Source organism: Emys orbicularis, chromosome 1 (genome assembly GCF_028017835.1).
Source record: "Emys orbicularis isolate rEmyOrb1 chromosome 1, rEmyOrb1.hap1, whole genome shotgun sequence".
NCBI classification, from domain to species: Eukaryota; Metazoa; Chordata; order Testudines; family Emydidae; genus Emys; species Emys orbicularis.
In genome coordinates, this window is record NC_088683.1 from 106,770,396 (window position 1) to 106,795,454 (window position 25,059).

The window sequence follows — 25,059 nt, forward strand, 5'->3', positions numbered from 1 at the left end:
TTGTCTAGGCTACATTTCCCTAGTTTGTTTATGAGAAGGTCATGTAAGACAGCATTAAAAGCCTTACTAAAGTCAAGATATATCATATCGACTGTTTCCTCCCTATCCACAAGGCTTGTTACCCCTGTCAAAGAAGTATATTACATTGATTTGACGTGATTTGTTCTTGACAAATCCATGCTAACTATTACTTATCACCTTATTATATTCTAGGGGCTTACAACATTTATTGTTTGAATATTTGCACCATTATCTTTCTGGGTACTGAAGTCAAGCAAGCTGGTCTATAATTCTGTGGGTTGGCCATATTCCCCTTTGTATCAACAGGTACTATATTTGCCCTTTTCCAGTCCTCTGGGATCTCTCCCATCCCCCAGGAGTTCTCAAAGATAATCATTAATGGCTCAGAGATCTCTTCAGACAGTTCCTTAAGTATTCTAGGATTTACTTCATCAAGCCCTGCCAACCTGAAGATATCTAACTTGTTTAAGTAATTCTTAACTTGTTCTCTCAATATCTGCTTCACAAATATCACATTATATCTTTTCCCCCTTTGTTTTTTAGATTTGGATCAATTTTCATTAGATTTGAGTTTCACCTACAGCAATTTTTTTCCTTATTCTTCTAACAACAAAGGCTAAGTGCTATTAATAATAGCAGCCTCCAGCCTCCTCTAAAGTTCATGTGAGAAATTTTAATATTGTTTATATAACCCTTTTGGTCAGGAACTGTACTTCTAAATTATAAAAAGAAAAAAAAGTTTCTTTATAAATGGTTATAAATCAAATGCAATATGTCAGGGGTTCACAAACAACTACCAAATTATCCACGGTCACAGCCCCCATGTCATCTTATGAAAGACTAGTTTGATTCTAGGTATCAGATTCTCTGGTGCTTTGACCATGAAAAAGCTGCCTCTTTAGCTCAAAAGCAGATCCCTATCTGTGAGAATGTTCCTAATAACCCTGCCAATAATTTCTATCCATATATTGTACAGCAGCATTTCTCAAACTGTGGTCGATGGACCACTGATGGTTTGCACATCATCAGGGACTGAAGGGAGCCACAAAGGAACACAAGGACATTGCTGAGAAACTAAATTATTTCTTTGCATCAGTCTTCACTGCAGAGGATATTGGGGAGATACCTACCCTGGACCTGCTCTTTCCTGCTAATAAAGATGAGGTACTATCAGAGATTAAGGTGTCAGAAGAAGAGGTATTGGAACAAAATGATAATTTAAAAAGCAACAGATGGTATACCTCCAAGGATTCTGAAGTTCATCTAAAAAATGACAGCGCAGAATTAAAGGGGGTTCAGAGGAGAGCGATGAGAATGATTACGGGCATGGGAAAACTATCATATGAAGAGAGATTGCAGAGACTGGGATTGTTTACCTTAGAGAGAAGATGGATAAGAGAGGATACGATACAAGTATATAAAATAACTATATACTTGTATATGAAATAGTCTAGAGAAGGTAGATCGGGAGCTTCTGTTCTCCCTGTCTCATAACATAAGAACAATGGGACAGTCAATTTAATTAAAAGCTGGAAAATTCAAAACCGATAAAAGGAAATCCTTTTTCACTTAATTAGTGTGGAACTCATTGCTACAGGAAGTTACTGAGGTCAAGAATTTTGCAAGATTCAAAAAGGAATTGGACATTAATATGGATAACAAGAATAACCAGAGTTATAATAGTTAATGCCAACAAAAATTTTGAAAGGGATATTCAACCTCATACTTCAGGGTTTATGCCAATCTCTGGCTATTTAGAGATGAGGATGAGAACTAAAGTTGAGGCAAATTATCCTACAACTGCCTAACTTGGGGTTCCTTGCCAGCTTTTGGTGCTGGCACTGTCAGAGACAGGATACTGGACTAGATGGGTCTGATCCAGTATGGCAGTTCCTGTGTTCATATGTTTCTAAGTGAATGTTTCTATTCATAAGTGAATAAGGAAAAGTTATTTACTTGTTCCCATAATATAAGAACTAGGGGGCACCAAATCAAATTAATGGGCAGCAGGTTTAAAACATATAAAAGGAAGTTCTTCTTCACACAGCGCACAATCAACCTGTGGAACTCCTTGCCTGAGGAGGTTGTGAAGGCTAGGACTATAACAGGGTTTAAAAGAGAACTAGATAAATTCATGGAGGTTAGGTCCATTAATGGTTATTAGCCAGGATGCGTAAGGAATGGTGTCCGTAGCCTCTGTTTGTCAGAGGGTGGAGATGGATGGCAGGAGAGAGATCATTTGATCATTACCTGTTCAGTTCACTCCCTCTGGAGCACCTTGCATTGGCCACTGTCGGTAGACAGGATACTGGGCTGGATGGACCTTTGATCTGACCCAGTATGGCCATTCTTATCAGTGGCGTAGCCAGGGTTGCAGCCGAGGAGGAGCGGCGGAGAAAAAAGGTGCCAGTCCTTCGGTGGCATTTCGGCGGCCCTGCGCATGCGCTGAAATGCCGCCAAAAGACAGAGCAGCACATGCGCAGGGCCGCCCCGCTTCCCCATCTGGAGCGCTGTCCGGGGCACCGAGACCCCGGGCCACGCTCTCAGGGCCAGAGTCCCGGCCGGAGCGCCGGGAGCCCGCAGCCCCGCTGCGCCAGCCGGAGCGCCGGGAGCCCGTGGCCCCATTCTGTTGGTCGCCCAGAGTGCCGGGAGGTGGGAGCCAGCAGGCCAGCCCGCGAAAAAAAGAAAAGAAAAACCCGGAAGCAGCCGAGGAGGAGGGGGGGGTACCCAGGTGGGCGGCGGGGGTCAGTGCACCGCTGCTGTTGCTACTCACTTCATCATCAACAAAAGAAGTCTCCTCCCCCGACTGGAACTCGTCCATCTTTCCTCCGGCTCGGACCGCAGCCGCTCACGCCGCCAGCCTGTAGCGAATGCCCCGTCCCCTGATAATGGCGGAGGAGTTATCAGGGGACGGGGACGGGGACTGGGCGTTCGCTACAGGCTGGCGGCGTGAGCGGCTGCGGTCCGAGCCGGAGGAAAGATGGACGAGTTCCAGTTGGGGGAGGAGACTTCTTTTGTTGTTGATGAAGTGAGTAGCAAGAGGGAGGAGACAGCGGAAGGACCCAGAAGTGGCGCCGAGTAAGTATGAAAATTAAAAAGGCGCCACTTTTGGGGAATGTGGTCAGGGGAAGCAGCCACTTCACCTGAACCCCCCTAGCTACGCTACTGGTTCTTATGTTCTAGTGGACTACAGGGAGCTGATTGGACACAGACTGAAGCATCTCTCCTTTTTGATTTCAGCTGTTACACTTCATTAAAAGATAGCTACAAATACCTTAGATACTTTCCTAAAATTACTTTTCCAAATAAGCAATTGCTGCCACAGGGATGTTAGGGTACGTCTACACTGCAAAGAAAAACCCACGGCTCTGCATCTCGGAGACCAGGTCAATTGACATGGGCTTCTGAGGTTCCGTTGTAGGGCTAAAAATAGCAGTGTATTCATTCCTGCTTGGGTTGGAGACCGGGCTCCAAGACCATCAGCCCTCACCAGGTTTCAGAACCAGGGCTCCAGCCCAAGTGGGAACATCTATGCTGCTATTATTAGCCCCGCAGCCCGAGACCTGCGAGCCCGAGCCTGATTGACCCGGGTTCTGAGACTCAGCACCGTGGTGTTTTATTTGCAGCATAGACATACCTTTAGAGTGATAATGACTGCAAAGGAGAGGTGTCTCATCAGACACACCCCAGCATTAAGCTGTGATCCACCCTCCGAAAAAGACTGAGAACTCCTTTTGTAAAGTAAGTGTGTATTTAGGGGAAGCGTGACTATTCAAGTATTTTGAAAAGGTGGTTCTCATTTGTAGTGTGGTGAATATACCTTTGGATATCAAAAGCCTTGCCAGAATCTGCATACACCTTCAAGTTACTCAGCAGGACATCACATGCTTGGTTTATTAGTGGAGTCATCTGAAAAGGAACACACAAGGCATAATAAAAAACCTCAATAATTTCCTCTATATTAGTTACAAACAGTAAATGGTACAGTGCTCACAAGATCTTCTGTATCAGTGGATGAGTAATTTTTTCTGAGGAAGAAGGAATCTTGGAGGGGGGCAGACAGACACCCCTTGTTTCTCAGGGCTAGTCTACACACTAGAAGCGCTACAGCTGCGCCAATGCAGCACGTCTAGTAAAGATGCTCTATGTTGACTGGAGAGAGCTCTCCCATGAGCATAATAAAACCACCTCCACGAGAGGCGGTAGCTATGTCAGCGGGGGAAGCTCTCCCGTCGACATGGCTGTCCACACCGGTGCTAAGATCGGTGTAACTGATGTCACTCTGGGGGTGGCTCATTCACACCCTGGAGCGACGTAAGTTATACCGACATAAGTGGCAGTGTGTACAAGCTCTCAGTTCTGACCACAAAGAATATGCCAGCTCCACCAACTGGCTGCTGCACAGCCTAAACACAAGCCAGGAAATCCTGACTGAATGTCCACAGAAGTTGGGTTCCTGTCTAGCTCTGGTTACACTTTAGACTGCTATCAAACAAAGACACACCACCTCTTTTTTCCATTATGCCCCAACCCAATACAGATGGTGACTTACAATGACCAGTGTGTACGGTACATTCAAAATGAGATGGTACAGTCTCAAGGACAGGGAACATACCTTATTTATAACTGCAATCCTAAAAAAAGGGATCAGCATGTATAGACCCTTACTTCTGTGTAGAATCCTGTTGAAGGCAGTGAGTTTTGCAGATCTGAAGACTGTTAGCAAAGCACCGTATAAATGCCTGGTGTTATAGTCCACTACGGTGTGCAGAGACCAGTGTTATCACTACATGGGGAAAAGGTTCTTGGGAACAGCAATTGCCACTACATGGATATACACATGGTTAATGCCCCTCAAAATACTCTGCTAACAGTCCTTCGCAGGTGATGACACATGATGGTCAAGAGTGGATCTAACCATGGCCTGGCTGTGGTTAACAGAGGAGTAAGCCATCTTTGTTGACTCCTACAAGTCAGGGCAAAAGCAGAGCAATGATCAAAACCCCATTTGGTATTGATCTATGTACTGCCACACATAAAAAGGGCATTAGTGTAAAAGACCTGGCTGTGGGCAGTCATGCCTATTGGTCAGAGCAGGAGTCAGGCCTAGTGGACAAAGCAGGCACTGGGAAGTGGCTCCAATCCAAGGGTCAAGGCTGCAGACAGGAATCAGTAGCCACATCAGGAGTTAGAGCTGGAGTCAAGAACCAGGGTCAGGGTAAGGAAGCCAGAACCAGGAGCAAACTGAGGTAGCAAGGACTGAGTAGGAGCACGGCTAGGAAACAAGGCAGGAACAGGACTAGGAGCAGTGCTGGAGCAGGACAGGGGAAAAAAGCGAGGAGCAGCAGGCACAAGGAAGATAGCAGCTACAGGAGTGAATGCACTGAGCAGCCAGAGAGCTGTCACAGCTGCTTGGCTAAAAGTCATCCAGCTGCCCTTCCTGACTAATCAGGTGATGCAGTCAATCAGGTAGCCTGCTGCAGACCAGCTGCGCTTGTTGGGTTGCCCTGATCCCTGACCATTAGACACCAATCACAATTATGTTCCATGGGTGGCTTGACTACTTGGGTTAGTGCACAGCCTGTGATCTGAGTGTATCCCGTGGCAGCACTGTCTGCTATGTCCTTTTCTTCACAGGGACTGTGAATTGTACTTCTCTATAATCCACGATTTGCTACCTCATTGTATCCCCAGTGACTATTATATGCACCCATTGGAATACAAGCTGCCTAGATTGGCAGCCACATACACCCGCAAGCTCCACACCCTCCTTGCCTTCCTATCCAGGTATTCTGCATGGATGTGAACCAGCATGATAAGAGCAAACAGGCTTGTGCTACTCCTGTGGCACTCTTACCAAAAAATGACTTATTGCATCCTCTTGCTACATCAACAGAGCAATGTGGGCTGCCCATCCAAGTCCATGGTTGCTTGGCACCTCTGCCTTCGCGAAACTGGCATAACACTTTGTACACAGGCACAGTGCCATCTGAACACATGGTCTGTAGTACAAACAGCCAAGAGATCAGTGGATGAGCAACCAATATGTTTACTGAAGGCAACATTCCGAGTTAGGAATATTGTTAGTCACTTGAGCTTCCATGCCTATACTTAAAGGAACAGAACATTACTATTTCAGCTCAAAACTGGATTGATTTGGGCCTCATACTAGAAATCTCATAATGTGAATTCTGATGAAGCCAGATTGGTATTCTGCAAAAGTAGCTGAGATGGTAGGGAAGTTATAGTGCAATCTCCTTTCCCCCTTGGCTTCCCCAGCCCAGGAAAGTCCCCTGCAAAGAGGTTCTTCTCAAATGGTTCAATGAAATTAACAGAAATCGTTAAACAGGTTGAAATGGTGTGAAATGTTGTTTTGTAACCGCTGGGTTAAACCCTTCCACATAACAGAATCATTTAAGGAGAACGAAACAAAAATCAGTATTTTAAACAGGTATGATTATTAAACATATGGTGATCATTATATATTTTCTTTTTATTCCCTTATTTTCTCCCTCATTCTTCATCACCAGACATGCAGCCACCCAGCCAGTTGTTATAGCTTTCCAACAGCTGATGGGGTGGGGGTGGAGAGGGTTACTCTTGTGGTGGACAAGGCAGCTCACTCTATTGCTCGGAATTTCTATACTCTGCCAGCCCTTGAAATCTCTGAATATTGTTGCACTTTATTTCTACCCATACGATTTTTTTGTTGGCAAATCTACCTAGGGAAATGGAAGTTAACAAGGATTTGATTTGTTGTGAATGTGTGCAGGCATTGTTAAAGGGTAGGGATACATTGACAAGACAATTATTTGCATAAGACGACTATGCAGGATATATATTTAACTATTTTTCTTGCCGGGGGGAGGAGGCATAAATAACTTAATGATAAATACATAAAAAGACCACAGGCTGACACATTTATTGATTCATGAGCAATTTAAGCCCTTTGTTTAATCATCAAAAAAAAAATAGTGGTGGTGGGGGAAAAGAAATTACAGAAAACTTTAAAAAAAAATAGTACAGTAATAAACAAACTCAGCAGCTATGCCCTGGAGACCACTACCTTACTATACATTGTCATTTGCCAATCAGAATGCAAGAGCTCCACAACCTATGATTTTCTGTTAAGTAAATAAACTCCAGCTGCTGTACATTCTGACTGGCTGGTAGTAACATAATGGAGTAAAACTAAAACAGTATGTTCCTTGTAAATATTTGATCTGCCAGTTATCTAATGGCAAGAGTATCTCAGTGTCCAGATTTATTTCTATCTGCCAAAGAAGAGTGCTTGGGATTGGGTTTTTCTTGTTGCCAGGGGCTTCCTTGCGTAATCTTGCCAATATATGGCCTGGCACAGAACAGTTAGTTTCTGGCACTATGTATACACAGTACACTGGGGTGTTTACTTTGCTCAATAGCATCATAGTCACACTCCTCTGAGTAACCACATTTCTGAATATTTAATTTTATCTGCCTTAATATTAGTCCCCACAATATGCCATAGAAAGACACGTTCCCTGCCACACAGAGCTTACACTCAAAAGAGTCATGAGCGATGAACAACGTATGAGCAAAATATTCAAGGTGATATTGTTTCCGTATCAGATTATTTTTTTAAACAGTGTTTTATTTTCCCCAACCCCGCTTTACCAACCATCTCTGGTGGGTGGAACAAAACCAATCACCCAGTCAGATGGTGCCCATTTTAATGGGAGTGTCTGGAGATCATCTGCTGATGTTCTCTAGGGGCAAAGGGAAGGGCTTGCATGGTATGTTTCCCTTTGCAATCATTGGCAGCTCCTGCTGCTTACTCTTGCTCGCTATCACAGAGGTTGGTGGATGGAGGATGGAGGTTCCTTCCTCAAGATGATAGGCAAACACAGTGTTAAACAGGGTTAAGGAGTACTAAACTCCCAACTTGATGCATGGGGATGGGTCTACACTCTGCAGGACTCACTGAACATCCTTTTCCACCCTAAGCGATTATTATTTCCTAACTATATCATGTCATGTTAACAATTTTCCACAATAACTATCTCAGCCTTCAGCAAAACTGGTTAACCAACTGTCTGCTGCTATAGCATAAAACCTCACCTTTATATATTAAAAATAATCATTAAAATAGCAATAAGATTGTGTATGTTCATCAATAATAATCATTCAGATTTTCATACTGTATTTTACAAGAGCAGGCATCACTATCATACAGCACTGTGACAACATGATATGGGCTGGAGAACAGTAATTCATGGATTATAAAACCAGAAATGACTGCTGTGATTATCTAGTCCGACTTCCTGCAAAACAGGTCATAGGACTTCCCTGAATTAATTCCTGTTTGGACTAGAATATATATAGAGCCTGGGTAACCTTAATTTAGCCCCCTTCTGCTTATGCATTATGATACAGTCTTTAATTATATGATCATATGCTCTTTTTTTTCCACAGGAGACAGGGACGGCTCTAGCTTTTTTGCCGCCCCAAGCACGGCAGGCAGGCTGCCTTAGGTGGCATGCCTGCGGGAGGTCCCCGGTACTGCGGATTCGGCGGCATGCCTGCGGGAGGTCCGCCAGTCCCGCGGCTTCAGCATACCCACCGCCGAATTGCCGCTGAATCCGCGGGACCGGCGGACCTCCCGCAGGCAAGCCGCTGAAGGCTGCCTGACTGCCGCCCTCGCAGGGACCGACAGGGCGCCCCCTGCGGCTTGCCGCCCCAGGCATGCGCTTGGAGCGCTGGTGCCTGGAGCCGCCGCTGACAGGAGATTTTAGGTGCAAAGCTCCAGCAAGTCTCTACTGAGCACATGCGAACTGTGGCTTGTAACTCCGCCAAATCTGAGTGGATTTTCCCAGGGACAGAAAAAGGCACATCTCTGAAACAAAGGCCACCCCTTTTGAAATTTCAAGCCCGGCTTCAAAGCGTGGGGGCTCCATAGAGTCTCTAAAAATGTTGCCAGAATTTTTAACATGGGGAAAAAACACCTATTTTCCCCTCACCTTTATCTTCAAGAACACAGACATCTGTGCTGAAGTTTTCAACAACAAAAAAAATTCAAGCTGAAGCAAACACCCAGCATATGAAATTATATCCTGAATGGTTAAAATTTGGGAAAGTTATAAACTACTGAAATCAGGGCCTTTAAATGGGAAGTTTGGGGCACCCTTAATAATAAACGGTGCTACCAGCTCGCCTATGAGGTCTATAGCTAGATGGTACAATGTGCCCAATACATATACACACAAATACTACACCAAAAATACTATATTGAAAGAATGTTACTAAGGTTGCAAAGCCAAGCATTCAAAAGTAGGAAATGCCAGAATTAAGGCCTGTGCAACCTTAATTCTACCTGCACATGAATTATGACACAGTGTTTAATTAAATTATCACATACTATTTGTTCTACAGACTTCCTGCCTCATTCAATGCACAGGATGAACTGTGTGCAGTCAATCAGACAGCTGTTAATATTTCTTTTTATCCTCATTATTCATGTGCCGATCTAGCAAAGCACAGGTGTTTAAGTACTTTGCTGGATTGGGGCCTCAATGCGTGACCCCATGCCTTAATCTCTCTCTCTCCCCCCACACACACACTTTATATATTCAATGGAGGGGGAAGTGCAGGACTAAACCCAGCGATTATGCCCTGTTGACACTTTTTTTTTGGCTTGACATACGGTTTGTCTAACTTGCTAGGCAGGGTCCCTGCCCTGGTACTGGTGGTCTCACGGAACAAGAGAACATTTGGCACCACCTAGGGACTAAGGGCCTAATCCAAAATCCACTGAAGTAAATGGGGCACTTTCCATTAACTTTGAAGGGCATTGGGTCAGACCCACAGTGAGAAGCCCTGTGTGAGGAGGGGGAGAAGAGAACTACAAGCTCATGAAGAACTGGTGCTGGAACATTAGCAGCAGGTAGATAAGGCAGCAGTTGCACCAGTAATGGAGAGCCCACTCTGGGGACTCCATCTCCCAATCCTGGTGGCAAGTAGGCAGGATATGAAGAGCCCCTGCCAGTCCAGATGACGCAAGAAACAGGAGTTTACAAGAGGCCAGGGAAAAAAGAAGGAAGAGAAATTGTGGTTGACAGCATACAAGAGTCAAGAAAGATCATTCGTGGGGTGGGGACTCATGCCAGTGTTCATGACTCCCATACTCAAGCACTAGGGAAGACAAAAAGCAACTGCATCTCTTCATTTGCAGTTAACTGATCAGACCCCAGTGAAGGATCTAACATTGGGGCAGAAGGGACACTGAGGGTCCCACCTCACAAAAAAGCTTCTTTGACTCATATATGCAGTCACCCAAAATTTCTCTCCCTTTTAACTTCCCTTTATCGCAATTCTCTGTGTCATTCACTGTTGTTAACTCAGTGAAATAGCTTTTCCTAATGAAGGACCCGCATGTGGGACAACTGCTCCAGCTCCCCAAACTGCATAACACATATTGGCATATTTCAGGAAGGAGCCCTAAAACAGTAGCATTTTGCTGAAAAGCCCAGCAACCACGGCACAGTCCTGAGAGGCACTTTCCAAACATCTTTGACTCATGGAGAGCTCAGGGGAGTTACCGAGCTACACCCAGAATTCTGACCCACAGCTGCCACTGTCAGACCCTTCTTTTTAGTTGGATCTGCTAGCTCCAAATATCTGAAATGGGCATGAGAGGGGTTTTAAATCATTGTTTGTACAACATCATCACAAGTTCTGCTTTGCAACCCTCTTTAGGTAGAAAAACAGCATTAACACAAGCTCCATTTCACAGATTGTTTAGAACAATGCTACACTGTGTTGCACACTTGAACTTTTTGTTTGAACGGGTGGCAATGGCCGAGAGGATTGCAGGTATACTGATAGGATATGGCAAGAGCACTGCAGCACAATCAGAATAAATAAAAATCAATAGAATTCTGCTGGTGTGGGCAGTAAAAGAGAGAAGAATTATTTATCAAGTCTGACAAGGGGTCCAGAACTGCAGGATCATCAGAAGTGTATTCTTTACTTTCATCAAGAAATGCTAAATAGGGCACCAAGATCACTACAGCATGAACAAACATCCTAACATCTTTTCTTGCTTTATTATATGATACCTGGAGAGAACTTTAAAAGAATCTTGGTGTAGCTATGATACTTCTAACACATCTTTTATCCAAGGACCTCAAAGCATGTGACTGACATCACTAATGAAGTAAGTCTTACAACAACCTTGTGAAGCAGGTATTATCATCCCCATTTTACAGAAGAGGAGACTGAGGCACAGAGCGCTCACGTGCCTCTCTCAGGTTCATGCAGGAAGTCACTGGCAGAGCTGGGAAGAGAACCCAGATCTCCTGACTCCCAGTCTTGTGCTGTCTCTCCTAGTCTGATTATTTATTACTCCTGGACAATCATAAAGGAAGATATGTGCCTCACCCCAAAGCATTTATAATCTAAGGCCTAGCCTGCAATCAGATTTGCTGATGACTCTAATGGGGCTCCACATGAGTGCAGAGGTCCATGCAACAGATCTGATTGATTCTCAGGCCTCGATCCTGCAATGTTCTTATACTGCACTTGTCATTACGATAGCTCAGTGCTTCACACTAACAAGCATTAAAACCTCCTCCAATGAGAGTGAGCTGTTTTACTAGTTTTACTAGCCTTTTTGTGTTCATTAGAAAAAGAAAGGGGAGAAAAGACAGCATATGGAACTTCATAAAAACAACGTTCGAATAGCATTCAACTTTTAATGCAAACAAGTTAGGAGATTCAGGGTGAACGAGTTGTGGAAGCCGCATAGAAAATTTTGAAACACATTAGAAAAACAATTCTCCTAATATAGGCAAGCACCGGCATGGTCACCTAACAATTAACAATGCTCAGCTTTGTTGAAATTTTCCATATTTGGTGTCTGCCTCTGGTTGACTTTTTTCAGAATACCACAGAGTCAGGTGAAAATCCTCAGTGAATTTCTCAATCACACCACTCCCCTGGCTTTGTGGAAAAACAAGGTGAGGTGAGGGCCTTGTAGGTCTGTCAACTAGGGTGACCAGATGTCCCGATTTTATAGGGACAGTCCCGATTTTTGGGTCTTTTTCTTATATAGGCTCCTATTACCCCCCACCCCGTCCCGATTTTTCACATTTGCTGTCTGGTCACCCTACTGTCAACCCAGGTCTCCCATCCAGACACAGAAAAACTGCCCCTAATGTAAAGTACTAGCTTTCTGCATGTGATGTTGTCCCCTAGTGACTAACCCACAGAGTGAATAAGGAGCCTACTGTTACTACCAGCTCTGAAGCTGTAGCTCAAGTAGTAGAGGCCAGTGTTTTTAAAACTGAAGGACTAGGGTTCCTAGACCCAGTTCTCCAGGTGTGTGTGTAATTTATCTGGCAGCTGTGTTGGTTGTCTTCAGCACACAGGTTCATTACAATATTGCCCTATTGCAGGCCTCAATCTCCCTGTTATCCTACAGCATTCAGGTAGATAATGGTTTGCTCAGAACGGAGCTGTAACCTATATTGCTCATGTGCAACTCCCAGCACTCGCTGAGGATTTTTGCAGCCTCTGTAAATGCTGTGGAAGAGCCTGTTAGCGCCCCAGGGAACCGGGGCATAGTAGAACACCAGGGGACATGGTGATGCAAGTGCTCCAGAAAAAACTGTGAAAGGGGTTCATTTTCTTACTGCCAGGCAGGCCTGTGCTAAGGCCCCAATGATCTGAGAGAAGAGGTGGGCAGGTTCCTGAAAAGAAGAACTATTCGTCAAGCAGCTGGCCATTTCCTGCCACTCCCACTCTTGGGATAGGACTGCAGGTGACAGACCCTGCAGGTGAAGCATCGTAACATGACAACGATATGGTGCAAACGCCATTAAAATGCAATGCCACACTGAAGTGTTAGAGGCTAATGAACTCCAACCTATGATGTCTGGATTGAGCCTGGCAGAAATGAAAAAAGGTGCAGGAGGAAAAAAAATACAAGCAATTCGGCCAGACTCTTAGATGCCAAATTTTACACCAAAAGCAGCCAAATTGTAATTCCTTGAAAAACGGGTTTTATAATGGAAACACTAATAGGATTAATTATATAGAAAAGTTCTGAGCACCAGGCCTTGCTGTAATATGGCCAATACTAAAAACTAGTATTTCTGTCATTGCAGTACTTCACAGGCTCTGTAGAAAGTACTAAAGGTGGGTGGCTTAAGAAAAGGGGAGATGTATACCAATGAATGAGTATTGATTTCCTTTGAGAAATTCTAGTATGACTACTAAATTAAGCAGTGGAGAGAAGCGTGTGTGAGCGAGGAGTTAAATCATGTTAAACTGAAATCCCAGGACAGAATACCACTTTTGATTTAAAATGATATACAAGGATGAGGAGCATATACATTCAAAAGAGGTTATTTAATTTCACACAGAATCATCTAAAATAACCAAGAACACCCCTACCAGGAAAGCACTGTACCCAGATGTATCATTTTCTGCTGGAAGAAAACAAGCACAGTGTCAGGCAGAAACAGAATAAGTATAGAACGATGCTGCTGAAGCAACTGAGCGAACTGATTTAGGTTACTTGTGGGGATCCCCTAAACTGGAGATAACATTTATCAACAAAGGGGAGTGGGGCATTCCAGACACACACAACACAGAGGAACAGAGGTAGCATTGTTCGAAGGAAGCTCTTCCCTGATTGTTTAGACTTGAACACTCCCCTCGTCACCTTGTACAACAAAGTAGGAAAAGTCTCCTTTTCTAATAACTAACAGCACGTTAACAGTCTCAGCATACACAGTTTGGAACAGGGAGCAAAAGGTGGAAGAAGGCTGAAACATATATGTTACAGTATGCACATATGAGCTTGCTGCTAGACATTAAGTCAGCACAGGGCTTAATCCTCTAGCTTTAATCTCCTTTGGTGTTGTTCCTTTGCTACCAAGCAGAATGAGATGTAAGTGTGTATTCTTCTCCTCCCACATTACAAAATTAACTCTGCAAACACTTATATGCATCATCACCACAAAGCACAATGTCCAAAGAATCTTTCCCCCCCCTAACATAGACCTGACTGGTGCCAGCAGGGGTTGCTCTGTACAAACCAGGTGGTGATTGGTTTTATCTTTTGTTAGTTTAAACAGCAAAAAGCTGAAGCCCCGAACTGCTCTGTGCTGAAGACATGCAGTAAGAGAGATTAATTTTAGCTAAGGAAATGCAAAAAACTCTCCTCTTCAGCCACACCATTGCTGAATAATCATTTGAGTATTTAAAAATCCCGTCTATGAAATTTGCTATCAAGCCAGTCGCAGAGTCAGTGTCTAGATGCATAACCAATGATATTGTCAGTTCTGATTAATCAGCGGTCCTTGCCAGGCTTATGTCCAATTAGAATTTACCATAATAAGGAGGTGACAGCTGGTGTTGCTAAGCAACTGCTGTCTATAGAGCTAAAGAAGCCAGACGCATTTAGATGTTACTGTGGATTTCGACAGCAACATGTCAAAATAACACAAGCTTCTGCCCAGTGGAAAATTTTACAACCAAGAACTGGGCACCAGAGTGAGGAATGTGTTTCCTTTTCAGCATAAATGCAAAAAAGGAAGATTTGTTTTAAAGCAGAGTTTATCCAGTCAATCATTACTCTGCATTTAATTAAGAGATATAGTGTCAATGGAATACAACTTTGTCATAAGATAATGGTCTCCTACTGTAAATAAATGCTGAGAAAATTACAGAAAATTAGCAGAAAGATATTTATTTTCAATCAGTGGTATTTATCTTGCAACTACATTCTATTCCAGTGACCTATTTCTATTATATCCCAGAATTAAAGAATAAAGGGGAGAGGGGGATGAAAAGAGACTGACAGAGGTTCGTGCATTAAAGTGAGAGCTGCTAATTCTGCAAATACTGAAAAGCTGTGTTCTGATTGGTAGAGAGCATTAACCTTTTCTGTACTTTAGTCCATCAGAGCAGCTTATTTTTAAAAGTTTATTTATTTATTACATCTGCTACACTTTTATGAGCATGCTGATTTCTCATTGGAGAAAGTTATAAGGCCAGATGCTCAGCTGATACAGAACAGCACAGCTGTACTGAAGTCAATAGAGCTATGCTGATTTACACTAGCTGAGGCTCTGGCCCACATTGTGTTGATACACACACAACAATGGGGCTTGAACAGTTTGACAATGACATGTTGACAGTCCTTTAAATATCCTTGAAGTGCAGCATACAAGGAAAGTGCTTGCAGAAGACAAAACATCAGATTCTTTGGATTAAAGCGATGGCACTTTCTGCATCTTACCTCTTTCATTTTTGCAGCGCTGAAGGCCGGGGTCAGTATGCTCCGGACTTCTTTCCACCTCTGATCCCGCAGACAAAGAATGCTGTCAATTACTGGCTTGGTAACCAAGCCTGGTGTCTGAATCAAAATAAATTCAAACGGGGGTTAAAACACATGGCACTAGAATTATTTTAGCATCCCAAAAAATTACAAGGGACAGATTCTGATACATATTGAATAGTATCTTACTCTACAAATCATCCCACTGAAGTCCATATCAAAACAAGGGAGGAGTATTCGAATGCAGCCCTAACATATTACATTGAAATACAGGACAAGGCCCAATCCCAGTCTGTACTCAACACAAAACTCTACTTGTTGGGTGTCTCTCACTGATAGTTCTGTCTGAGTAAGAAGCTGAAGATTGTGACCATTATTGGTCAAATGTAATATTACTTTTAAATGGTCCTTTCCCCTTTGTTAGGTCCCACAGTGTCCAGCCCCACTCCGATTATGGGCTTTTGCACCACGAAGACATCCAACATCCACTAAGCTTGTAATACCAACACCAGCTATGGAATCCCTCTAAAGAAAGTAATGCCAGCCAAAGTGTTGTTTAGGTAATGGAGGGGGTGTTTGGAAGGAGGCTTGTCACACTTAACGTATTTTACAAAACTATGCAGTGTATTTTATCTTGCAAAATGTCTAAAGTTCTACTGTAAAAATATTTGGTAACACCACACAGCATAGTAAACTAATGGCACTAATCTGACACTGCACAGACAGTTCTGAGCAATAGTGGGTTGATTGCCAGAAAAAGAGTGCATAGTGGGACACTGCATCAAAAGGAGAGGCTGCAATCCACATAAGAATGAATGTCATAAGACAAAACAGAATGGACATATGAACAATTATTTTCATGGGGCAATAAGGGGCATTCAGTACATAGTAAATGCTGGGGAAGATTTGACAGTTCCCTTCAAATCATCTTTAAAGTAATTCTTTACTTTTATAGTTTTTATTCTTTGTATGAGGCCAATTTAAAGCAGAACCCTCTTCAAAGTTCATAAAGGTCCTTGAAAATAAAATTTCTTTCCTCAAGGATTTAGCAAATCATTGATTTCTCACCTCCTGCCCCACGTTGTGCTTCCAATCCAAATGAACCAACATGGCCCTGCTCTTTCATTTACTTCCTCATTTGTGCACCAGGCTTGTCCCATTCCTACTCAACGGCAGAAAACTTTGGGAGCCCCTTGCATTCCCTTATGCACAGGTAGGGGGACAGAGAGAGAGGGCTGAATGAATGCTGCCAGCTGTGCTTAGTACCCCATAAGGAGGCACATCTAAGGACTAGGTTAGGTGGGAATTTGGCCCAGTCCAAGAAATTGGAAAGTTGTACAGGGGAGGGACCCTTGCTGAATCTTTTCTTAAACTGTAGTGAGGACCGTTGGCAAGTACACTCCCTACACAAAGTGCCTCTGAAAGCATTATGCTGGCTCCAAGGTCTCTACAACCATAGGGCCTCCAGCCACTATCAAATGCCCAGTGCAACTGAGTAGGCAAGGAGAATGCAACTGAGACAAAGAGCCAGGGTAGGGTGACCAGATGTCCCAATTTGATAGGGACAGTCCCGATTTTGGGGTCTTTTTCTTATGTAGGCTCCTATTACCCCCACCCCCTGTCCAGATTTTTCACATTTGCTGTCTGGTCACCCTAAGCCAGGGGCAGTGAAGAGACAGGACTGGGACAGAAGGAGTCAAGCTTGGGGGAAATGGGTAGATGGGCCTGTGCCCACTAAAGAACACTCCCCTACAGAGCCTGTAATGGAACCCAAGATTACTGTTTCTCAACCTTCCTCTGCTGTCAGCAAATATCAGTGAAACCCACTGGCAATGCATGTATCTTATATCCCATCCCTACTGCTGATCAACATTGAGGACAACCTACTATTGCTCTCAGTTACTCCATTAGCTCAAGTGGCAGAGGTCTGTGTAGTGCAGGGGTCTCAAACTTAAATGACCACGAGGGCCACATGAGGACTAGTACATTGGCCGAGGGCCGCATTACTGACACCTCCCCCCACCACCCTTGGCCCCTCCCCCACTCCACCCCTTCCATGAGGCCCTGCCCCCATTCCAACTCCTTCCTGCCCCCAGGGAGGGCAGGAGGGGTGTGGGGTGTGGTGGGGGCTCAGGGCAGGCAGTTGGGGTGTGAGGTGCAGGAGGGGTGTGGGGTACAGCAGGGGGTTGGGCTGCAGGAGGGGCTCGGGGGGCGGGCTCCAGCCCGACACGCACCAGGGGTAGGGCAGGCCGCCTGCCTGCCTGTCCCCGCACCGCTCCGGGAAGTGGCCGGAACCTGGGGGAGGAGGGGCACAGGGGTCTGTGTGTTGCTGTTGCTTCAGGCACCACCCCCAGCAGCTCCCATTGGCCGGGAACGGGGAACTGCGGCCAATGGGAGCTGCTGGGGGCACTGCCTGAAGCAAGAGCAACACACAGAGCCCTGTGCCCCCCCTTCCCCACGTTCCGGCCGCTTCCCGGAGCGGCAGGGGGCAGGGTAGGCAGGGAGCCTGCCCTTCCCCCGGTGCACGTCGGGCTGGAGCCGCTCTAGGTAAAGGCTTGGGGGGGGCCGCGAGGAGCTCGCGGGCCACAGAAAACAACCCCACAGGCCGCATGCGGCCCCCGGGCCGCGTGTTTGAGACCCCTGGTGTAGTGGATCTAAAAATTCCAATCCTGTTGATGACGCACATGAGTGTTGACACGATGCCACATGATGAAATTTCTGGGGGGGTTTCAGTTTGATTTTTTTTTTTAAAAACCTAGGAAATCTCACACCCACACCCACCCACCCCCTACATTAAAAGAACATTATTAAGGTTGCAAAGTCAAGCACTCAGAAGTTAGGAATTGCCAAAATTCAGATTGGCTTGCAACCTTAATTCAGCCCCCTTGTGTATATGCATTATGATACAGTCTTAATAACATGAACACATGCTATTTTTTCCACAAGACCCCTGCCTCATTCAGTACACAGCATGGACCCACTCTGGGGATGAAACAAGGCTGTGTAGTGAAGTAAACTTGGCTGTAGAATGCCTGGTTTGTTTGTTGCAGACATTGAACGATGTGTAGTGAATGAGGCAGGGGACTGCAGGAAGAGAAAGGCTGATCTCATGGTTAAGGCAGTTGACCGCTCCTGTGGAGAACTGGATTCTATCCCCCACCAGTGCCACAGAGTCACTTTGTAATGTTAGGCGAGTCCCTTAAAACAAACTTTTCACTCCTTGTCACTAATTGTGTGTTTCTCACTTCCTGGGTGCCTGACTTGAGACCCTTGTGCCTGATTTGCAGAAGTGCTGAGCCCTCACAGAGGCAACTGAAGTCAATGGGAACTGTGCTCTGAACATATAGAGCACAATATAATGCTAACTACTCTGAAAAAGTCAGGTCCTAGTTGTCTCAAACTGAGTATCTAAAATTAGTGGACATTTTTTAGCTTAATCTCTGTGTGCCTCAGCTCCCCACTGTAAAATGGCATAATACTACCCCCTCACCTCACAGGGTTTTGTGAAGAAAAATGAATTAATATTTGTAAAGCACTCAGATACAATAGTGACGAGCACCATAGAAAACCCATGAGGAAAGTAATAAATCTGTCTTCAGAGTATGGCTTGCATGGTGTGCAGTAAATAGGGCCTGGGGCCACACATTGAACAATGAGGATAAGACAAAATATTGAATTGCTGCTTACTGAGAGAGCTCCATCCATTCTGTGCACTGAATGAGGTAGGGGTCTTGTGGGAAAAATAGCATATGATCATGTAATTAAAGACTGTATCATAATGCACAAGGGGGCTGAATTTAGGTTGCGCAGGCAAGCTTAATTCTGACATTTCCAACTTTTGAGCACTTGACTTTGCAACCTTAATAATGTTCCTTTAATATAGTTTTGTATGTGTGTGTGTGTGTGTGTGTGTGTGTGTGTGTGTGTGTGTCTATATATATATGTATGTATATATAAATCACACATACACTGAGGCGCTTTGAATAAGGAAGGTCAAATTTGGGGCTTAAATTATTTGACATTGTCTTTAAATTGGGTACTATAGCATGCTCTGTTTAGCGAAGCAGCAGCAGAACTGATACCCTAGAGAGTACTTCATTTGTCAAGTTTTCCTTATCATTCCTGCAAACACTTTCTTGCTAATTGCATAACCTGTGTTACAGCTTCTCATAGCAGGAATGAAAATGAGTTTGGTATGACAATGAGCCTGAAGCATCTTGGTGAAGGATGAAGTGTCTTCTCTCTCAAAATGGAAATAGTAGAAGCTGCAACTGAGAATTTTTGATCATATGAAAATCACTACAAATTATTAGACAAAGATGCTATAACGTTCTCTGGTTTTTGCTTTCAAGTCAAATGCAATCAGACTAATATTGCATCTGTTACAACCTAAAGATTCAACAACTGTTCTCTACTTCCTTTTCCTGAGTAGTCAGCCACTTCTGATTGTGATACAGTATACTCTAGAGTGGAAGGAAGATTGTAACTGAAATTCAGAAATGGGTTTTGTGTGGGATGGGGCAAAGGGGAAGCTACAGTAATCTGCTGTGGCAGCATATACACAAAATGCCACTATCTTCAATCACGTTGTGACATTGGGCATGGCCAGAGAGAACGTGAGTGATCTTTGCTTCCAAATAAAGAGGTCTCTGCCTTAGCCCCAGGGCTTAAAAAATGTGCTTTACCATATGGGCATGCAATATCTTTTGGAATTTGTGCAGAAACTCCCTACCTAATAGTCTGCAACTCATACTGTCCTTAAAGACAAAACCGCTGGCTCCTTCATCTTTGTGTCAATGTTCATCAAGTCTTTTGCTCCTGCTTTCAATTAATTATTAGTGGGCCAGACTGTACCCCTACTGGGCCGGTAACATCAACACAGAACAGGGGGAGGAAAATTCTAGGAGGGTCTCCTCACAGAGCATCCTCTATGTTTCTCATTCAGGGAAGTGTGTGTGTGTGTGTGTGGGGGGGGGGGTGTTAGAGAGAGCAAAAAGAGGATTGGATTTTAACACCCAGCAGAAAAAAGAAAGAGTCTGGCCCACACCCCCTCACATCTGCAGGGTTCTTGTGGAACTGGAAAGGACTCGGGGCCACATACACACAAACGATCTCTGGTGTGGACCTCAGAGGGATCTCTGCTGGGATACAGGAGATGCTACTTGTCCCCCCAAACCCTATCCCCACCCCCTCTTTGACCCTCCCACTGCCCATCCTTTCCCCACATGCATATCCCCAGGCCTGTGGTGAACCCTATGTGGAGCTGAGGAGATGTGTGCGCGAAGGGAGGGGGATGCTGCTGTGGAGGTAGAAGACCTTCCCCTCCATACCAGAAGGGGGAGCTCTGTACACAGTTCAAAAAGGCATGATATTAGTTGTGTAGGGGCCATAATATTCTAGGGGTTTTATAGACATGTAAAAAAATATGAATCCAATGAGATTACAATCTAGGCAGACAACATACAAGCATAGCGAAGAGAATGGGAGGCCACATAAAATAGGATGAGCAAGAGGTAGAGTCTGGCACACATCTTGTAGTGCCACAGTATTTATTTGGTGGTCTTATTATTTTAAAAAGGGGGTTGTGTTCCCCTCACTGTGATGGCAGGTGTATGACTAGGTTTTGTAGCATTGTTTGAAGAAGTGCATCTCAAGGAGGGAATTAAAGGAGGATAGGCTGAAGGTACATATGCTGACCGAGGGTAGTTCTCTACACTCCTCTCTGAAGCATGAACTATGCTAAAAGGCCTGTTAGAAGTTACAGGTTAAGCTCTGCTTGTCCCAGTTAGACCAAAGGGCAGCTCCATTAGCTCAGCCAACAGGGGGAACCAATATGTACATAAACCAATTTGACAATATTTCACCCAGTAGAGGGCAGTGGTACGACATCCACAAATTAGTGCACCACTTCCATGTTTAGAAAAAAGCTGACAGATCACCATACGCGTATTGTTCTTCCTCTCTGACTCTCGACTAATGGGATATCAATGCCGTATTACAAGTGATATTTAAATGTATTAGTTAGAAACCTGTACCCTTAACTGTTAATAAACCATATTATCCCCCTACTTCCCCAGCATCTTGTGATAAGTGAAACGTCATTCACAATTCTCCCCAACCTGAGCGCCTTACGTTCACAGAGAGTTTATGTCGTGGCTTCTGACTGAGCAGAGTACCACCTCAATGTTACAAACTATTTTCAAAATATGCTGTCTTTTAGATACACTCTACAGTACAGTACTTCTGCCTTCACACCAAAGTCACTAACGGGCTCTCGCTTAGGCAGCAGGACACTGTCAGTACATCTCTGCAAACTCTCTGTACCATTCCTTTCATGGGGAATCAGGATTTTTGAGATTTGAAACAAGACTTGGGAGCCAAGCTGCTTATCTGAGAATAGGGTGACCAAACAGCAAATGTGAAAAATCAGGACAGGGGTGTGTGTGGGGGGGGAAAATAGGAGCCTATATAAGAAAAAGACCCAAAAATCGGGATTGTCCCTATAAAATCGGGACATCTGGTCACCCTATCTGAGAATCACAGCCATGGTATTAGTTCAAAGTCCTAACCCCCATCAGTCTTTCTAATCTTTCACTCTGCTCCTATATTCTGCTGTGGTAGGGAGAAGCATCTTGTCCATAGAACAACCTAATTACAAGCTTCCTCATTTCCAGTTATTTCTTTCATGTTCGCTCCCAAAATAAACCCCTCTCTCGCCTATTTGCTTTCCAAAAACAACAACAACAACAACAACAACAACTCCTCTCCAGCTGCCCAAGTTCTGTCAGGCCATTCAAGCAAGGTATTTCCTTCCCCTTGCTTGATATAGGAATGACTATGCCAATCCCTATTGCTCATTAAAACACAACACGGGTTGCTGATTTCTTCAAACATAGAAAAAAAAATCTTTAGAATTGATGATGAGCCTGAGTGGAAGCAACCAGGAATATTTTTTCCTAAGCATGTTGGTTTAAATGAAGTTGGAGAATTTCTCTGACAGAAGATGATCTCTGAATTAGAGGTTTTCTTATGGCTGTAGTTCAAATAGTTTCCACCCAGCTGCCAACTCCAACAAGCTTTTGTCACTTGACTGTTTCACACGTTGCTACTAAAGGTTTCTAGCTTACATTAAAACCACCAATATTCACAAATACAAGCCAGTTGTTCAATTAATGGCCATCTGTTCTATTAGCTTTCAGGTTTCCATCCCAGTCATAGAGGGTATGTCTACACTGCAATTAAACACCCACAGCCATGTCAGCTGACTTGGGCTCACAGGACTCCGGCTACAAGGCTGTAACATTGTGGTGTAGATGTTTGGGCTCGGGCTGGAGCCCAAGCTCTGTGACCCAGTGAGGGGGAGGGTCCCAGAGCCTGGGCTCCAGGCCAAGCCCGAATGTCTACACCGCAATTTTACAGCCCTGCAGCCGAAGTCCAAGTCAGCTGACATGGGCCAGCCACAGGTGTTTAATTGCTGTGTAGACATACCTTAAGTGACTTGGAAAAATGTTACCAAGTAAGATTTGTTATGGTGATTACAGCAATTGTATTCCAGTCTACGGTATAGATTGTACTACACAAAGAGGCAGTTATCAGCTTATTCCCTTCTTGTCAAGTCAGGATTTTAAACTACTCACTAATAGCTACTAGTCGTCATTATTCACTGGCAAAATGGAACAGCCAACACCAGCTTACAAGTAAACACTAGATTATTTATTTAGTTGTGTGTGTGTGTGTGTGTGTGTGTGTGTGTGTGTGTGTGTGTGTGTGTGTGTGTGTGTGTGTGTGTGTGTGTGTGTGTGTGTGTGTGTGTGCGCTATGGCAAGCTGCCTGGAAACATCTGTTCTTGTCATCACAAACATTTTCTTAAGTCATGGTTTTGTCAATAGAAACCAAATCAAGACACAGCTATGAGATAAATATAACCATTCTTAAACACTAAAATAAACATATAGGGCCTCCTGTGGCTCTGACTTGGAATGGTGTACATCAGCAAGGACTCCACATAGTTAGACTGGTGTAAGTGAGATCAGGATCAAGCCCATACCTTTTATGAACACACTGTTTAGAATCCACTTTCCATTTTACACACAAAGGGAATAAAACAATCAGGCAACAGAGATAATTATTTGCTGATAATTTGGTTTCAAAAACAACACTTTAGCACTGTCAGTTTGTGCTACAGAAGCTGGATCCCACCACATTCTATTTCTGCCAGTGTTTAAAAGTGGTTTTCAGCTGACACAGTTGTACTGCCCACTGTTGGTTAAGGTCATAATGTTGTTAAAAGCATATCTATTTATGCATGCTTTTCCTATGGAATGGTTTAGGAGAGGAAGATTCCCTTTGTGTACCAGGGAGAGGAGGAGAGGAAAATAGTTCTGGATCTTTTTTGACAATTTAGATTTATTCATGTGTTTTAAATTGTTTGTACGTACATGTGGAAATGGTAATCTGTGCATAATATAAATTTGATGCATAAAACAAAACTGTTCTTCACATTTCATAACATGGCAAGCAATGTAGAGCAGAAGGGATATAGTCTGCTTGTTCAAGAAAAGTTTAACAAATGTTTGCTACACATCAGAGATATTTTGATTATTTCCTGTTATTGAAATCCCTGGATTTAACTAGTTTAAAGGGAGACTGACAAGTTGTTTAGGTGAAAATATAGGTTTTTATATCAAGGAATTTTTTTTATAACATAATAGAGATAATTTCAAGATTTTTAATTTTTTTAAATTTCCAAATGAATTTTAGATTTAATCTCTTTTGCTCAGTTACTGTGCTATGGAAATAAGTGCCATAAAAATAAAATTATAAACAGGCCAATCTAGCTTAAAATGTCTAAACTTTGTTGAAATGCAAAAAGTAAACAAGCTGCATAAATGGTGAATTAGAAATGAGAACCAAGATTTTAAAAAATGAGTATCTTAGCCTCCTAAGTTCATATCTGATCACTTAAAAAAGTTATCTGCTTTTCAAAAGTGTTCAGCGCCTAGTAGCTCACAACAAATTCAGTGGGAGCCAGAGCACTCAGTACCTTACAGGACTGAGCCTTTAGTGCCCTTGGAAGGGGGTGAACATTAAACTCTGGAGATGAAGTCCTCTGTTTATCCAAAGAAGAGGTACAGTACAGCAGTGGAAAGTTCATGCTTCCCCCCTCTATTGTCCTAGTAGGGGTGAAAGTCTCCATGCCCAGTCAATCCTTACTTCTCTGCTGAGATTGCCAAGATCATTGCCAATTGTAAGGGACGTACAAATATAGGGAAGTTATTTCAACATTCAAATATATTTTCCCATTGTGGTCCATTGCTTTATGGCAGGTGTTGTTTGGGATCCTGATATCCCCATTCTCCCCAATGGGTCAGGTTCCCTACCTGGAGTACAATTCTCATGATGCACCAGTGTTATGTATCATTCCCATGATCCACCATGCAGTGCTTGGTCAGAAGGAAATCCTTATTGCATTGTGGGAGATATAGTCCTCTAAAGAGCTCAGTCAATAGGAGAGAATGGTGGCTCAAACTACAACTCTCAAAAGGCAAAGTCCTGATAAAGAAGCCTATTTTAATGTTTTATTGAATTGATTTGTAATTAAATGTTTTGAGTCAGTTCAACAAAGCTAAATACTCTCATTCAAGACAAACTGACCTGAAACAAAGTATTTCATTTTGCTTCTCATAACAGAAAAATTGATTTATTTTTATTTTTTT

The 25,059-nt window shown here is 43.7% G+C and overlaps 1 protein-coding gene across 1 annotated transcript in view; it reads right to left on the minus strand.

The window, feature by feature from the left end:
* The window catches only part of TBXAS1 (thromboxane A synthase 1), a 328,018-nt gene that overhangs the window by 123,009 nt on the left and 179,950 nt on the right, over positions 1 to 25,059 (minus strand). Inside the window, exons 5-6 of the mRNA XM_065407299.1 lie at positions 15,305 to 15,421; positions 3,842 to 3,930 (exon numbers count right to left, since the gene is read on the minus strand). Of these exons, the coding sequence (XP_065263371.1) occupies positions 3,842 to 3,930; positions 15,305 to 15,421 (206 nt within the window). The remainder of the gene's footprint in view (positions 1 to 3,841; positions 3,931 to 15,304; positions 15,422 to 25,059) is intronic.